The 14,149-nt window shown below is 41.0% G+C and overlaps 1 protein-coding gene across 1 annotated transcript in view; it reads left to right on the top strand.

Annotated features, from left to right (window-relative positions):
• The window catches only part of FASN (fatty acid synthase), a 41,493-nt gene that overhangs the window by 15,048 nt on the left and 12,296 nt on the right, over positions 1-14,149 (top strand). Inside the window, exons 11-28 of the mRNA XM_054645174.2 lie at positions 403-592; positions 2,018-2,112; positions 2,512-2,646; positions 2,934-3,137; positions 4,671-4,786; positions 5,234-5,409; positions 5,756-5,947; positions 6,236-6,316; positions 6,415-6,600; positions 6,902-7,081; positions 7,311-7,514; positions 8,727-9,037; positions 9,189-9,578; positions 11,306-11,470; positions 11,665-11,783; positions 11,888-12,042; positions 12,385-12,588; positions 13,590-13,740. Coding sequence (XP_054501149.2) covers positions 403-592; positions 2,018-2,112; positions 2,512-2,646; positions 2,934-3,137; positions 4,671-4,786; positions 5,234-5,409; positions 5,756-5,947; positions 6,236-6,316; positions 6,415-6,600; positions 6,902-7,081; positions 7,311-7,514; positions 8,727-9,037; positions 9,189-9,578; positions 11,306-11,470; positions 11,665-11,783; positions 11,888-12,042; positions 12,385-12,588; positions 13,590-13,740 — 3,254 coding nt within the window. The remainder of the gene's footprint in view (positions 1-402; positions 593-2,017; positions 2,113-2,511; positions 2,647-2,933; positions 3,138-4,670; positions 4,787-5,233; positions 5,410-5,755; positions 5,948-6,235; positions 6,317-6,414; positions 6,601-6,901; positions 7,082-7,310; positions 7,515-8,726; positions 9,038-9,188; positions 9,579-11,305; positions 11,471-11,664; positions 11,784-11,887; positions 12,043-12,384; positions 12,589-13,589; positions 13,741-14,149) is intronic.

Below are 14,149 nucleotides of genomic sequence, written 5' to 3'. Positions count from 1 at the left end.
GAACTAAGTCAAGCTGAATTAAGCATCTTCATGATTCTGCATGTCAATGTGGTATTCATGGTTTCTTAATAAACTAGAGGCCAAGCTTTTAAAGTGATCTGGAACGCTGGTCTTAGCCTCTTACTTTGTACAGACACATTCTTGGCAGCCTTGTGTTGTTGGAAATATTTTCTCAGTGGAAAATTACGTTGTGAAGAGGCCCAGACAATACTGGAGTTGCATGATGATTCTTGGGATTGCTTTGAAAGGAGGATGAAGCTGTAGTTGTGGGGGAAAAAAAAGCAGTGAGGCCAAGAATGTCTGAACCAAAAAAGTTTATTATGTACTTGCTACGTGTGTGTACCTTTGAGGCCTGACTCCTGCTTACCCTGGCATGGAATCTAATTTTACTTCTGCTTGCAGATTGCTCAGATTGATATGCTGAAGGCTGCAGGTCTGCATCCCGATGGGATCGTGGGCCACTCAGTGGGAGAACTAGCTTGTGGCTATGCAGACAACTCCTTAAGTCATGAAGAAGCCATTCTTGCTGCTTATTGGCGGGGACGATGCGTTAAAGAGGCCAAATTGCCATCTGGAGGAATGGCTGCTGTTGGTAGGTACACCCTTACCAAAAGAGTGATGCAGGAATGTGCATCTGATCTCTATTGTATGTCATTGGGATAAAACTGGTCTCTGAAACTATCATGTCTGTAAAATCTTGGCCACTGTTGCCTCCTCTTTGTTTTCTTCTGATGTAGAACAGGCTCTTAAGTATTTAAGTGGATAAAATGGTAGTGATCTCTGTCCTGGAATACATCAGGATTTTGGTAACCATCCAAAATTTAAGTGGAAATGCTGAGCTTTATTGTCAAGTGACCAATGACAGGCTTCATAAATAATACCTTGAAACAAGGTAAAAATAAAAAGCACTAAATTTTTTAGCTCTCAATAGAGAGGTATCATACACACACAGATGTGTGTGTTGTATGTATGTTGGGGGTGTTTTGTAATTTTTTTTCCAAAGGAGACTTCTGATTGTCTGCAGGAGTAATGAGATGTGAAAACAGTAAGCCACTGTGATGTAGCGGGCAGCTGGCTAGTGGAATTTACTACGGCCTAATAGCACTTGGGAATAAGCTTTCTCCTGAACAAGCTTTACTTTGTGTTTGTGTAAGTCATATAGTTTTGCCCACTGTCAGGTAAAATTTTGAACCCAGCAGTTTTGCTTTGTAGTGTGACTTTATGGTGACTTACATGCTTAAAAGTAAAATTATTATTGGTAGCACCGTTGTTCTTCTGTTTCTTATTGGATGCAGGGTCAATTAAAACCTGAAACACTTTGGAGAAAAGTTGTTGCAGGTATAATGCAGTCTCTTGGATTAGAACACTTGTTATAATCTCAGATTTTTTAATTTAGGTAAAGCTCCAAAGGACTACCTATCTAATTTAGCATTTTTCCCCCCTTGAGATTAAATAAATTACACTCTTATCATAGAATTTGGAAATCTACATATAGTATGTTTTTGATAATCTAATGTTGAGTTCAAGTTCTTCCTGTGACTTGTATCTGCATAATGTATGACCAGATGCTTCATATTTAATCTGACATGCCACTAGAGTTACACATTTGTATGGCTATTTTGTGTCTCTCAGCAATCCAAGCTAGAGCAGGGGAGAGAACACATGGTCTTGGTTCCTAGAAACTAATGGCAACATGAGACTAAACAACCACTTCTGTAGCTTCTTTGAAAGTGTGGGGGTTACCCCCACCTTATTCATTAATGGGATGATGCAAAGATTTGGCCTTGTGTTCATCTTAACTGTGATAAATGTCATGGTAAAGCTCTAGGGTAAATATTCTTAGCTTTTGCAGAATTGCTTTGGAGGGGAGAGGGAGGTACCCGTCAGTCTCTTGAAAGTATTTCCCAATTTTGCAAAGTGCTGAATTGAGCAGAGTGACTGTGCACTTAAGATTTTCTCCTCTTATGAGGCTCATAACTAGAAACACTTTTGTTTTCCTGTGGTCTTCCTTCTGCAGGTCTGACATGGGAGGAGTGTAAACAACGCTGTCCTCCAAATGTGGTACCAGCCTGTCACAACTCTGAGGACACTGTCACTGTTTCGGGGCCTCTGGTGAGCATGAAACTGACATAGTGTGTACTGGGATTGTGAGTAGGACCTGCAAAGTTCAAGTTTGAAGAAAGCATGAAGCTTACTTAGAGTGCAGCTGCTTGGAAAGGGGGGCTGATTGAAGTGGTGGAGTGGACATAATATGTTGTATAAACTTAAACACTCAAATAGTCTGTGAGAAGAAGTGATATTAGTGCCTCAGTAAGCTAGTAATAAAATCTCTTCTATCCATGGGCATAAAGGATGATAAATTATAAGACTGAGAAGGGCAATAACTTCATCATTGCTGTGGCTCCCCTTAAATGGCAACTGATGAAGGGTATGGAGGGACTACAGTGGCTTGTACAGATACCTAGTATTATGTGAGTGTCTCTCTTAGTTCACTTATGTTTCTGTTCTTAGGACTCTGTGAATGAGTTTGTAGCCAAACTGAAGAAAGAGGGTGTGTTCGCAAAGGAGGTGCGCAGTGCTGGCGTCGCATTTCACTCCCATTACATGGCATCTATTGCCCCAACACTGCTCAGTGCTCTGAAAAAGGTAATATTGCCAAACCATGGCTTGCGCATGGCTTATGCTCTGACACCTGGGTTGCCTATAGGTTATGTTGAGCTTAAGGGGACTCCTTTTTTCAGAAGGAAGAGAAAATCTCTTGAAGAGCATGTAGACCTCTGCAAGATCTAATGTTTGAAATCACTTGGCCTGGAGCAGGAGGATGTCCTGAGCAATCAGCCTGCGAAAAGGAGGAACTGCTTGCTTTTACTGATCCTGTTGTTCTCTATGACTTGTAACTCTTTCTCCTGTCCTTCTTTCTTGACTGTCTGTAGGTCATTCCACGTCCTAAACCTCGCTCAGCACGATGGATCAGTACATCTATCCCTGAATCTCAGTGGCAAGGTGATCTGGCTAGGAATTCCTCTGCAGAGTACCATGTGAACAACCTCGTGAATCCAGTGCTGTTCCACGAAGGTCTGAAGCATGTTCCAGAGAATGCCGTTGTTGTAGAGATTGCTCCACATGCTCTTTTACAGGTATCCTATTTGTTTGTTACAGTATGACACTATATTGATAGCATCTTGCTGTTACAAGGACTTTGAGGGTCTGATGACTAGGGAAGACTGCAGCTTTTTTTTTTTTTTTTTCCCCCTAGTTCTGAGAGTACTTGCTTCCTTCAGTACTTCTGAGCTTTTCCCAGTTTTAATGTTTGGTTTTTTTGTTTGTTTCTTCATGGTTTTTTAGAGGGTGGTGTATGTTCCTAGTAAAAATAAAAAATCCCTAACACACTACCACTTTCTTACTCAGAAATTCACATTACTGCTGCTATTTGTTCCCATGCACTTCAGATAACTGATAGCCAGCTTTCTGAACTGCATAATGAGTAAGGAAAACATTTCATTGTTTGGATCTAATGGAGAGTGTGTACAAAAATTACGGTGGAGTGAGACATGCAAAGACTTAACAGACCTTCTCTATGAAAAATATCTTTTACCATCTGTACTCTGAATTTGGGTTGAGGTTTTGTTTTAAGAGGTGGTGGATAACAGTGGTGTTTTCCCCTCTTCTCCTAGACCAAGTACACTGAAACCACAGAACCTTACTTTCTTCTTAAACTCCTTTCTCTAATGAGATCAGATCATTATTCTTTTCTCCCCGCCCTATAAAAATTGATTCTTATGGAATTAGCTCCATAGTAGAGAATGCAGAACATGAGGTGCATTGGGAAACACTTGCTCCTCAGGATCAGTGGTGTGGTCTTGTCTGTATCTCTTAAGTCTCAAGGACTGGTCTTTTTTATTTGGTCAGTGGCATGCAAGAGGAGAAGTCTTAGGAAGAATAATAGAATAATAGTTACTCATGATCAAGATGAATAGTTACACAGTGCTTCTTAGTTTCAACCCATTGTATTTTTACTATGTCATGTTAGTCTTATGCTTTGAAAGTGACTTGAAGGGAGAATCAAGAGTACTGTTTTTAAATTGGGCATATGTTTTTTCAATAGAGACTGTATGCCTCATGTTGAAATCATTGAACAATTTTGGACTCGAATGCAAGTGACTAAGACTTCATTATCTGTGTTTGAAAGTATCCTGATTTTCTCCTGTAAAGATCACAGGATCAAATTGAAGAGAAGATAAAAATTGGGTCAGGTGTTCAAGGCTGAGTTTTTTGGTCTAATAGCTTTTGCTTGAAAAATGCTCTAGGATACTTCAGACCATAAGGTGCTGCTCCTGGCAAGGGAGTGTTTGCAAGTGGGAGGCATGAGAAGGTGCCTTAGCAGTTCTTCAAGTACAGGCTTTGGTTTTAGCTCACATTCTGCTTGGGAGAGGGATATTTATGTTTTGGCAGAATTACATTAATATTCTGTAGGGTCTGCTTTATTGGATGTGCAACAGCTAGGGTTGCTGGAAGGGTACTCTTCCCTGTTAAAGTGGTGTTTGTCCCAGCAGCTAGCACTGAACTCTTGGCACAGATACCTAAGTGGTTTGGAACCTATAGACAAAAATTCAGAGACAAATTAGTAAGTAATGCCTTCCACCAATGATTTATGGATTCTGCTTGACCAGGCTATCTTGAAGAGAACTTTGAAACCAACTTGCACCATTCTGCCTTTGATGAAGAAAGATCACCAAAATAATTTGGAGTTCTTCCTAACACAGATTGGCAAGATTCATTTAACTGGGTAAGGAGACATGGGGAGGAGGGTGAGTGGGATAACAGAAGGGAATTCAGGTCTCTTCTCTAATATGCATGTCTTCACATGGAATCAAACACTCCTTCAAGAAACCTTGAAATAAATGGGATGTGCATTTGTGCTTTACATACTTAGTTAGCATGCTCACTTGTGAAGTGTTCCTGTGGGTTAGAGACTGCTTGGGCAGGGAAGGTGCCTTCTAAAGAGAAGTGCCATTTTAAAGGCCTAGGAAACTGGCACTAGCTTCTGGAAATAAATTTTGCATCTTATAGACTGTTAATTACAAATTTGGCTGCAGTAAGTGTTCATGGTACATCTCAGACATGGAGTTTGAGACCAATTACTGCCTGACCTCTTAAGTATTATAACCAATTTTTTTCCTTACTTTTTCTTCCCATTCTTTCCCCCATGTCTTGATTATTTTTGTCTTTTTAGGATAAATGTTCTTGGAAATAACTTGTTCCCGTCTGTGGAATACCCTGTCCCTGTGGGAACACCCCTTATTTCTCCATGCATCAAATGGGATCACAGTCAGGACTGGGATGTTCCGACAGCTGAAGACTTTCCAGCAGGTTCCAAAGGCTCTGCATCTGCTTCAGTCTACAATATTGGTGTGTTGCTCATTTGGGGTCTATTATTTGCTTGTCATTTTCCTCCTTTACCTGTGTGTTTCCTTTTGTAAAAGTAAGAAAAGAATACTCAAAACAGCATCTTGAAAGCCATCCTCTGAAGCTTAAATGTTTGGTTTGGATTGACAAAAACCTGTATCTGTTTCTGAAATGGGATGAGAGAACATGAACAAACCAGGAACCTCTGTTGCTTTAGACTAAGAGTAATTCTAAGGGCTGCATATTGTCAGGCAGGATAGTGGGGGACACTAGAGCCTCTTGCAGATATTGAGGGGGAAAAACCTCTTTGTTAGAGTGTTTTTATTATTTTCTCTTTGTTGTTTGACAGATGTGAGTCCTGACTCTCCTGACCACTACTTGATTGGTCACTGCATTGATGGCAGAGTTTTGTACCCTGCAACTGGGTACCTCGTGCTGGCTTGGCGAACACTGGCGCGGTCACTTGGTGTGGCCATGGACGAAATGGCTGTTACGTTCGAAGATGTCACAATTCATCAGGCAACTATCATTCCCAAAAAGGGTGAGTGAGGAGTGCTGGTATAACTGCACAACTGTGTAGTGAAGATGGAGGGAGTGGGAGGAAAGGAATGCATGGGAAAAGTGAGGAGGAATGCAGGAGAGAGACTAAAGAGGAGTGCAGCATGACTGAGCAAAGGAATGGATTCACATAGTCAAGTAGTATGCATTATGGTCATCTTTATTACATGTTGTGAGCGGTAAGTTTAGGGATAGTGAAAGAAAAAGTTCTGCTTGAGGATGGTAGAGATAAATGAGCTCACAGTCCTGTCTTCCTCAATGTTTCTTGCAGGATCAGTACAGCTGGAAGTAAGACTCATGCCTGCTTCCCGCTGCTTTGAGGTATCAGGAAATGGGAATCTGGCTGTCAGTGGTAAGTGAAGGCAATATAAGTGTATAGGTACAATCTTAGTAAATCCATTATTTATAAACAATGGTAATGATCATTATTCTTGTTACTGTGCCCTTCAGGGAAGATTTCGCTCCTGGAAAACACTGCTCAGAGCAATTTCCGTAACCAGACAGATGGCCTTCGGACTCAAGCAGACAGGAGCTCAAAGCCCATGCTCTTGAAAGATGACATTTATCAAGAACTGCATCTGCGTGGATATAATTATGGACCAACTTTCCAGGGTGTTCTAGAATGCAACAGTGAAGGTAAATTTCCTTTCAAAAGAAGCACAATGAGCCTTGGGTATCGTAATGATGACTATTTGATCTTTTAATTCCATTTGTATTAACAGTTCACCTGACTGTGCCTTGTGAGGTAATTATACTTTGTGTGATAGGAGAGAACAACCAAGAGCATTGAGAAAGCTGTTCTCTCCAATGTAGAACTGTGTGGTGGATTTTACAGGGGAAGCTGGGTACATACGCCAAACTTGGCATTTAATAAGCAGTGACATTTTAGCATCTGATGAATGATGAAATAGTGAGGCTTTCTCTTCCTCTTCTGCAGCAAGTGCAGGAAAAGTTCTGTGGAATGGGAACTGGGTGACCTTCCTTGACACTCTGCTGCATATGCTGATCTTACCTGAGACTGGCCGCAGTCTGCGCTTACCCACGAGGATTCGCTCAGTCTGTATTGATCCAGTGCTGCATCGTGAGCAGGTGTGCCAATACCAGGATAATATAGAAGGTAATGTCTCTCATGCTTGAACTTCTGCTGGTTGCTTTGACTACTGGGTGAATGTGTGAATTCTGAAGTAGTAGGATGAACTTCGATGGGGGGGTCCTCTTAGTCTCCAAGCTCTTCTGCAACTCTGTAACCTCTCTATGAAAGAGCCACACATAGCACTGTTCATCAAATCACCCTGAACAAAATATATTTTTTGTTTTCCAACTTACATTTCTTTCCTGACTTTCAGCTTTTGAAGTTGTTGTGGACCGCTGTCTTGATAGCCTTAAAGCAGGAGGTGTTCAGATCAATGGTCTTCATGCTTCTGTGGCACCACGGCGACAGCAGGAACAGATACCTCCCACCCTGGAAAAATTCTGCTTTGTGCCCTACACTGAGAGTAGCTGTTTGTCTTCGAGTGCCTATCTTCATGCCTATCTGGAGCAGTGCAAAGGTAGAGTGGGATTGCTTTCTTGTCATACTAGAAGAATCTTCTAGCCCGAGAGAAGCTGAATACTCTTTCAGAACATCCAAGATATTAAATGTTGGTCTCTGTAGAAGACTTCAGCAAGGGTTCTCTGTATGATTGCTGGAAGCTAAAAGCTAGTTCTGCCTGAGCTCTCTAGAATGTGGGAAAGAGTAATAAGCCATGAAGTGGGACATCTTTCCTTCTATAACAGTCAGATGTGGTGTTGGATGGCACAACCCCTTCTGCAAGCAGAGAGACACAAATCATCTCTAAGGAGAAATCCAGCCTAGTTGCTTTAGACACTGACAGGAGAGCTCAATTAAGTGAGCTTTTAACCTTGGTTTGTTTTTCCCTGTGAACTGCTACAATAGGCAATTTGATTGTGGGCACATATCCAAACAGGGAAAATGTTGTAATGAGGCACACATCAAAGGAATCGTTTGCCACAAGAATAGAATAGGAGCAGTTCAGTCTGTTGTGAAACTGGTAGCTAAATACATTGTTTTTTGATGGGGAGACATCCACTAAACTAATTACCTTAAGTGCCTTTTCATCAAAGAGAAAAATGTTACTTTTTAAAAAAAATTTTTACTCTAGTGATGAATTTTGCTTCATCTTGAGAGAATAATTTTTTTCATTCTGTGTTGGTGGAGGGTCTTCATGCTCATCCTTAGATTTGGCAATAGATTTTAAAGATTTCCCTTTTTTTTCTCCTTAGTTTTCCCCTGCAGCATCCAAATACTGTCCCCAGAGCATATTTTTTCTAGGCTGTGGTGAGAATATTTTATTTTTTGTAATCCAGTTCCTGATCCTCAGTCAGGATTAACTATTTCCATCAGCTTATAAAGCAAAAGGGCATTTTATTATTTTTGTATCTTCAGAAACTTAAAATTTTCCTCCACAGCTCCCTAAATCAATCAGAAGTTTTCCGTTAGTTGCCCTCTTTAGTCAGTCTTACCACAGGTAATTGTGGGGGTTTAGTTTGTTTGGCTACAAAGCCTACTTATTTGGGGCAACTACTGCATAATACATAATTATGTGAATGTAAGAGGCTGCACTGTATCTGTGGGTGGGCTAATGATATAGGATGCTGTAATATGTGGTGCTGATCAGCTGGTGTAGCAAATGGAGGCAAAGAGGAAAAGAATTCTTGGAAAATCTTGACTCCTTCTTTCATTTCCTCCTTCTATTCCATAGGTCTGATCCAGAAGTTACAGTCTAAGGTGGCAGTGCATGGGGTCAAATTAGTCATCCCTGGACTAGAAAATGCAGTGGCTGCTACGGGGTCCTCGTCCACACAAAAGGGCCTTCAGCATATCCTCGCTGAGATCTGCCATCTGGAACTGAATGGAAACCTCCATTCGGAGCTGCAACAAGTTGTGATTCGAGAGAAAATGCACTTCCAAAATGACCCTCTTCTCAGTGGATTGCTGGATTCTGCAGAGTTGAGGACTTGCCTGGATGTGGCATTGGAGAACATGATCAGTCATAGGATGAAGATAATAGAGGTTAGTTGGAAGCCTGGGATGGGACTGTAGCTAGTGTTTCTAGGCCTTGCAGTAATCTGATTACATACTGCTGTTGTTCTGGTTATAATTCTGGATATCACTTATGTTTTGATTTGGTTTCTGCTTTTCCTTCCCCTTCTTTTTCTCACAGGCTAATGCAGGAAGTGGACAACTGTTCTCTCGTGTGAAAAGTATTCTGAATGCTCAGCCCCTGTTGCACGTGGACTACATTGCCACGGACTGCATCCTGGAAAACCTTTCAGCTGTTGAAACAGAGCTACAAGATGCTGGTGTTGTCTCTAGCCGGTGGGATCCATCTAGCCCTCCATCTGGAAATCTGACCAATGCTGACCTGGTGGTATACAACTGTTCAACAAGTGTTTTAGTGAATACCAGTGAAGTACTCTCTAATTTGGCAGCTGCTGTGAAAGAAGGAGGGTTTGTTTTGCTACATACTCTTCTTAAGGGAGAAACCCTTGGAGAAATTGTCAGTTTCCTTACAAGCCCAGATCTGCAGCAGAAACACAGCTTCCTAAGTGAGGTAAGCCTCTTGGAAGGACAGATACTTTCACCATGGATAGTCTGAGTCTGCTGCTTGCAGATGCCCTGATGGTAAATGTATAGTAGGCATTGCTTGCATGCCTTTCCATTGAGGACTTCTGCAGAAATATCTAATGAACACTTCTTAAGAAGAGAAGACTTGCAAATTACTACATATTAGGTTAATAGAGTAAACTGTAGGTTCAATCAGGAAAGCCTTTCTTAATGCTCTGAAAATTATTAATTGTCTTTTGTACATCTGTCTGATCTGTATGAAAACACTGGCCAGGACAATTCCTTTATTGTTAAAATCACGTTGCTGGGTTGGGTACGGCTCTATCACTGTAGGATCCTGAAATGCTTCGGTATCAGAATATCTCTCTTACTTTTGATACTACTACTTAGAGGGCGATTTTACAAGCCAGTTAATTTCTTCTAACGTTAAGGTCCTCCCAGAAGGAAGGCTTTTCTGTTGTATTTTTCTTTTCTTCCTTTCCTCTTCCTTATGTTATCTGATCCCATAATGAGATACTGTATAATAAGCCCTGAGAAGCTGGAGGAGGGACAGAAGATTGTCAGCATTATATCTTCAAACCAGTATATCATACAGATAAACTAATGCCAAAGCTGGTGCAAGAGGAAGAGAGTGAAAGGCAAGGGTAAGGGTGGAAACTGGGGCATCATCTTCTCTTGACATCTGTTAGACCAAGCAGTAATGGAAAAATGCACCTCTACTGAACTTACCTATTTTTCCTGATTTGAGGGATGCAGCGTCTCAGCTCTCTTCTTTTAGAATAAGAAGAGAATAGCACTTCCAAGAGTTTGGGTTTTGTTTATAATTCTGGGGTGGGGTTGTTGGATTTTGAATTTTGCAATTACACGGATTCTAGCCCTTCCTGCATACATTTTTTCAAGGGGATTTGAGAAGAAAGGTTAAGTTCTTTGCTCTGAATCTTTCCCGGTGAACAGGAGGATAAAGAGAAGGCACTGAGATGCTACTGGCACCAATAACAAAAACCATAAATTTGTCATTAATATCAGTAGCCTGGTATTAGCAAATCCCTGGGAGAAGATACCTGTCCATTGAATGCTCCTTCTTGAAGGAAATTATACAAGCCAGGCAAGAGTGTGCAGGACTTAGATAGTTCTCAAAGTTTTCTAGAAACAGACACTGTCCTTGGACCTTGATATAAGGGATCAGACTGTAAAAACCTTCTGCTGGTTTGTGCTTGGCATAGGAAAAGCAAATGGATGCTTTTCTGAGAGACTGCAGTCATCTTTATTTCATTCAGATAGTAATCCTTAAGTGTTTCTGGATATGCCATACATGCATTTACATTCTTTTGTTTTCCTGAAATGCCATTTCAGTGTAACTTAGACATATGGGTGCTTCTCCCCATCTCTGTGCAAACAGGGTTTATGTGACATAGGGTCATAGACACGTTCAAATACACTGTGGAATTTGGTGGTATGGTCACGGCTCAGGTTTTTTGCACACCGGCTAGTGTGCTAAGACTGGTTCCCTAACTTGGACTTTGAGGTATGTGTACTCCCACTTTTGGAAGATCCTTTAGGGAAGAAGGAGTAGTCTAGATGTGGATAAAACACTGTTACGTTAATCAAACCTGTATTTGTACTGCGACAATACAGAGCAAGTTTTCAAGAAAAAGCAAGAAAAACTGACTTTTGATTTTGCTGTTAATTTTGTTGCCTTGCCTGATTTGACAGGCACAGTGGGAGGACTTATTCAGCAAAGCTTCATTGAATCTTGTTGCCATGAAGAAGTCATTCTTTGGCTCAGTTATTTTCCTGTGCCGTCGGCAAGCTCCTGTCAAAACACCTGTTTTTCTGCCAGTAGATGAGATGAACTACAAGTGGGTTGAATCCTTAAAGGTGAGAATTCTTGTGTCCTAGGTATCTGAATTTCCAAATCATTATACTTTCTAAATGAGATATTTAGTAGTGTTGAAAGAAGAATGTGTGTGTGTGTTCAGTTTAGTAAAATAGAAGATACTAATCTCTGCCAAGAATATGAGGGCTATTTTCTTTGTAGTTCCTAGTAAAACAGTTTGGGGTTTGTCCTGTAGGAGATCTTGGCTGACCCATCAGAGAAGCCTGTGTGGTTGACTGCCACCAGTTGTGCGAACTCAGGAATTTTGGGAATGGTGAACTGCCTTCGCCTTGAAGCAGAAGGCCACCGAATCAGGTATGCAAGCATGCCTTTGAGTCACATTTGGGAGATGAGATATTTGTGTTAGCTTCTTCTCAGACCTATAGCAAAACAAACAAAATGACAACTCTTGTCTTCAGGTGTGTGTTCATTTCCAACTTGAACCCTTCATCTGCTGTCCCACCCACAAGTCTTTCTTCTCTGGAGATGCAGAAGATTGTTCAGAAGGACCTGGTGATGAATGTGTATCGTGATGGAAAGTGGGGCTCCTTCAGGCATCTTACATTGCAGCAAGGTACAGTCTTTGAGAGCTGAGGATCACTTGCAAGGTGATCCTTGAATCTGAATGAGCTTTGAATAGAAAATGAGTAGCTAGTATTCCTACGGTTACCTTTTATTATTATTTTTAATGAACAATTTTGAATTCTTCTGCTTCAGCTCAAAGTGAACAGTAGAACACTGTGGTGCCAGGAGGAGGGATAGGCTATTTAGGGCATCAGTAGTATTGCAAAGCAAGAAAGGGCTCTCTGAATAGCAAATGGAGGAGGAGGTAGAAATTGCACAAGGAATTTACTCGTTTTGGAAAGCACGTACCTTTGTTAATATGTGTAAGTTCTTACTGTTCCTTCTTCTGCAGCACAACCTCAGGAGCTGACAGAATATGCCTATGTAAATGTGCTAACTCGTGGAGATCTCTCATCTCTTCGCTGGATTGTTTCCCCACTTCGACACTTCCACACAACTGATCCCAGTGTTTTACTCTGCAAAGTCTATTACGCATCTCTCAACTTCCGGGACATTATGCTGGCCACGGGGAAGCTTTCTCCAGATGCTATCCCTGGTGAGTTAAAGTTACACTAAAAGGATATGTATTGTTGTTCTAGAATTAATCTCTTGATTGTTAGTTATGCACTGACTAGATTGTATGCCAGAAAGCATGGTTTTGAGAAGGAAGTACAGCTCTGCTGCAGGGCTGTACACTAAAAAGTTCCCAAGTTCTACTTCCAGTTACAGTTCCATTTTTTCCAATTAACAAGCTATGCTCTGAGAAATGTTGCTTGCCACATTGCACAGATACCAAGTGTGAGATAAAATATGTTGATAGAGGTTCCAGAGATGGGCATGGTAAATACCAAGGTGAGAATGTCGATGTTTCTTTTTGCCGTACTGATGGACATGCTTGAATTTCAGGGAGGAAAAATGCACAATGAAGTAATTGCCTGTTTACAAAATGGAGGTAGTACTAGCTTCATAGTGAGTTAAGAATTAATGTAATGTGTATGAAATGGTTTTAAAATATGTATTTAAAAGAGAGGGGATGGAGCATGTTAAAATTTAGTGGTTTGAGTAGGGCTGGGTTCCCCTTCATGACTGAACCACTTGGCATAATGGAAGTTGCCTCTGTGCATGGCAGAAGGTTGGAAGTAGATGATCTTTAAGGTCTCTTCCAACACAAACCATTCTATGATTCTATGACTGACATAAGTGTCTGCCTAAAACATGAATTATCAAAAATTCATATTTTGCAGTGATCATCTTTCTAGTTTATGTATCATTCTTTTTCTGAGGGACAGAATTGCTTCTGAAACAAGGTGTTTTCATGAAATTTCTCAGATGAAAACTGGAAACTAATGCAATATCATCAAGGATAAGTGCTCATGATTTAATGAGACCAAGTCCTTTTCCACTACTCTTGCAGTGAGCCATTAACTATGACAATTTATGAACTGTGTACAGAAGAGACAAATCTCAGAGGTTTAGACTTTCAGGGACTGCTGCTGTAGAACAGGAATTTTAGAAGATAATTTTCTTTTTTTGTAAAAGGTGTTAATGTTCTTTCAGGTAACTGGGCTTTGCAGCAGTGCATGCTGGGCATGGAGTTCTCAGGACGGGACATGGCTGGAAGAAGAGTGATGGGATTGCTGCCAGCAAAGGGGCTGGCCACAGTGGTAGACTGTGAAAAAAGGTTTCTATGGGAGGTGCCTGAAAACTGGTAGGTCAGCTTCTGTTTTCTGGTTAAGATTTGCCTTCCTGCCTGAGGCTGATGACAGCTCTGATCAAACCTGAGTGCCGCACAATGGCTAGATTCCCCTCTGACAAATGTTAACAGGGCTATAGTGTCCCAAGTAACTGTAGGATTTTGCATTAGATTCACTGCAGGAGTTCAGCAGCACTAGTTTTTGTACAGTGGCTTACACAAGGTTCTCATCTTTTTTTGGGCTCTTAGCTTCACGTGTTTCAGTATACACTGGGATATCAGTGTTTGTTATGTTTCTGGTTAGTTACTGAAATATTTTTGCAGAATAATGAAACCTGTCTATGTTTGGCAGCTGTGGTAGTCTGCTGTATGATTGACACTTTCTTATCTATCTCAGCAGTGGAACCTTTCTGTTGCAGAAAGG

Source organism: Agelaius phoeniceus, chromosome 19, assembly GCF_051311805.1.
Source record: "Agelaius phoeniceus isolate bAgePho1 chromosome 19, bAgePho1.hap1, whole genome shotgun sequence".
Lineage (NCBI taxonomy): Eukaryota > Metazoa > Chordata > Aves > Passeriformes > Icteridae > Agelaius > Agelaius phoeniceus.
Note: the sequence above shows the minus strand (reverse complement) of the source record. Positions and strands in the feature narration are given on the sequence as shown.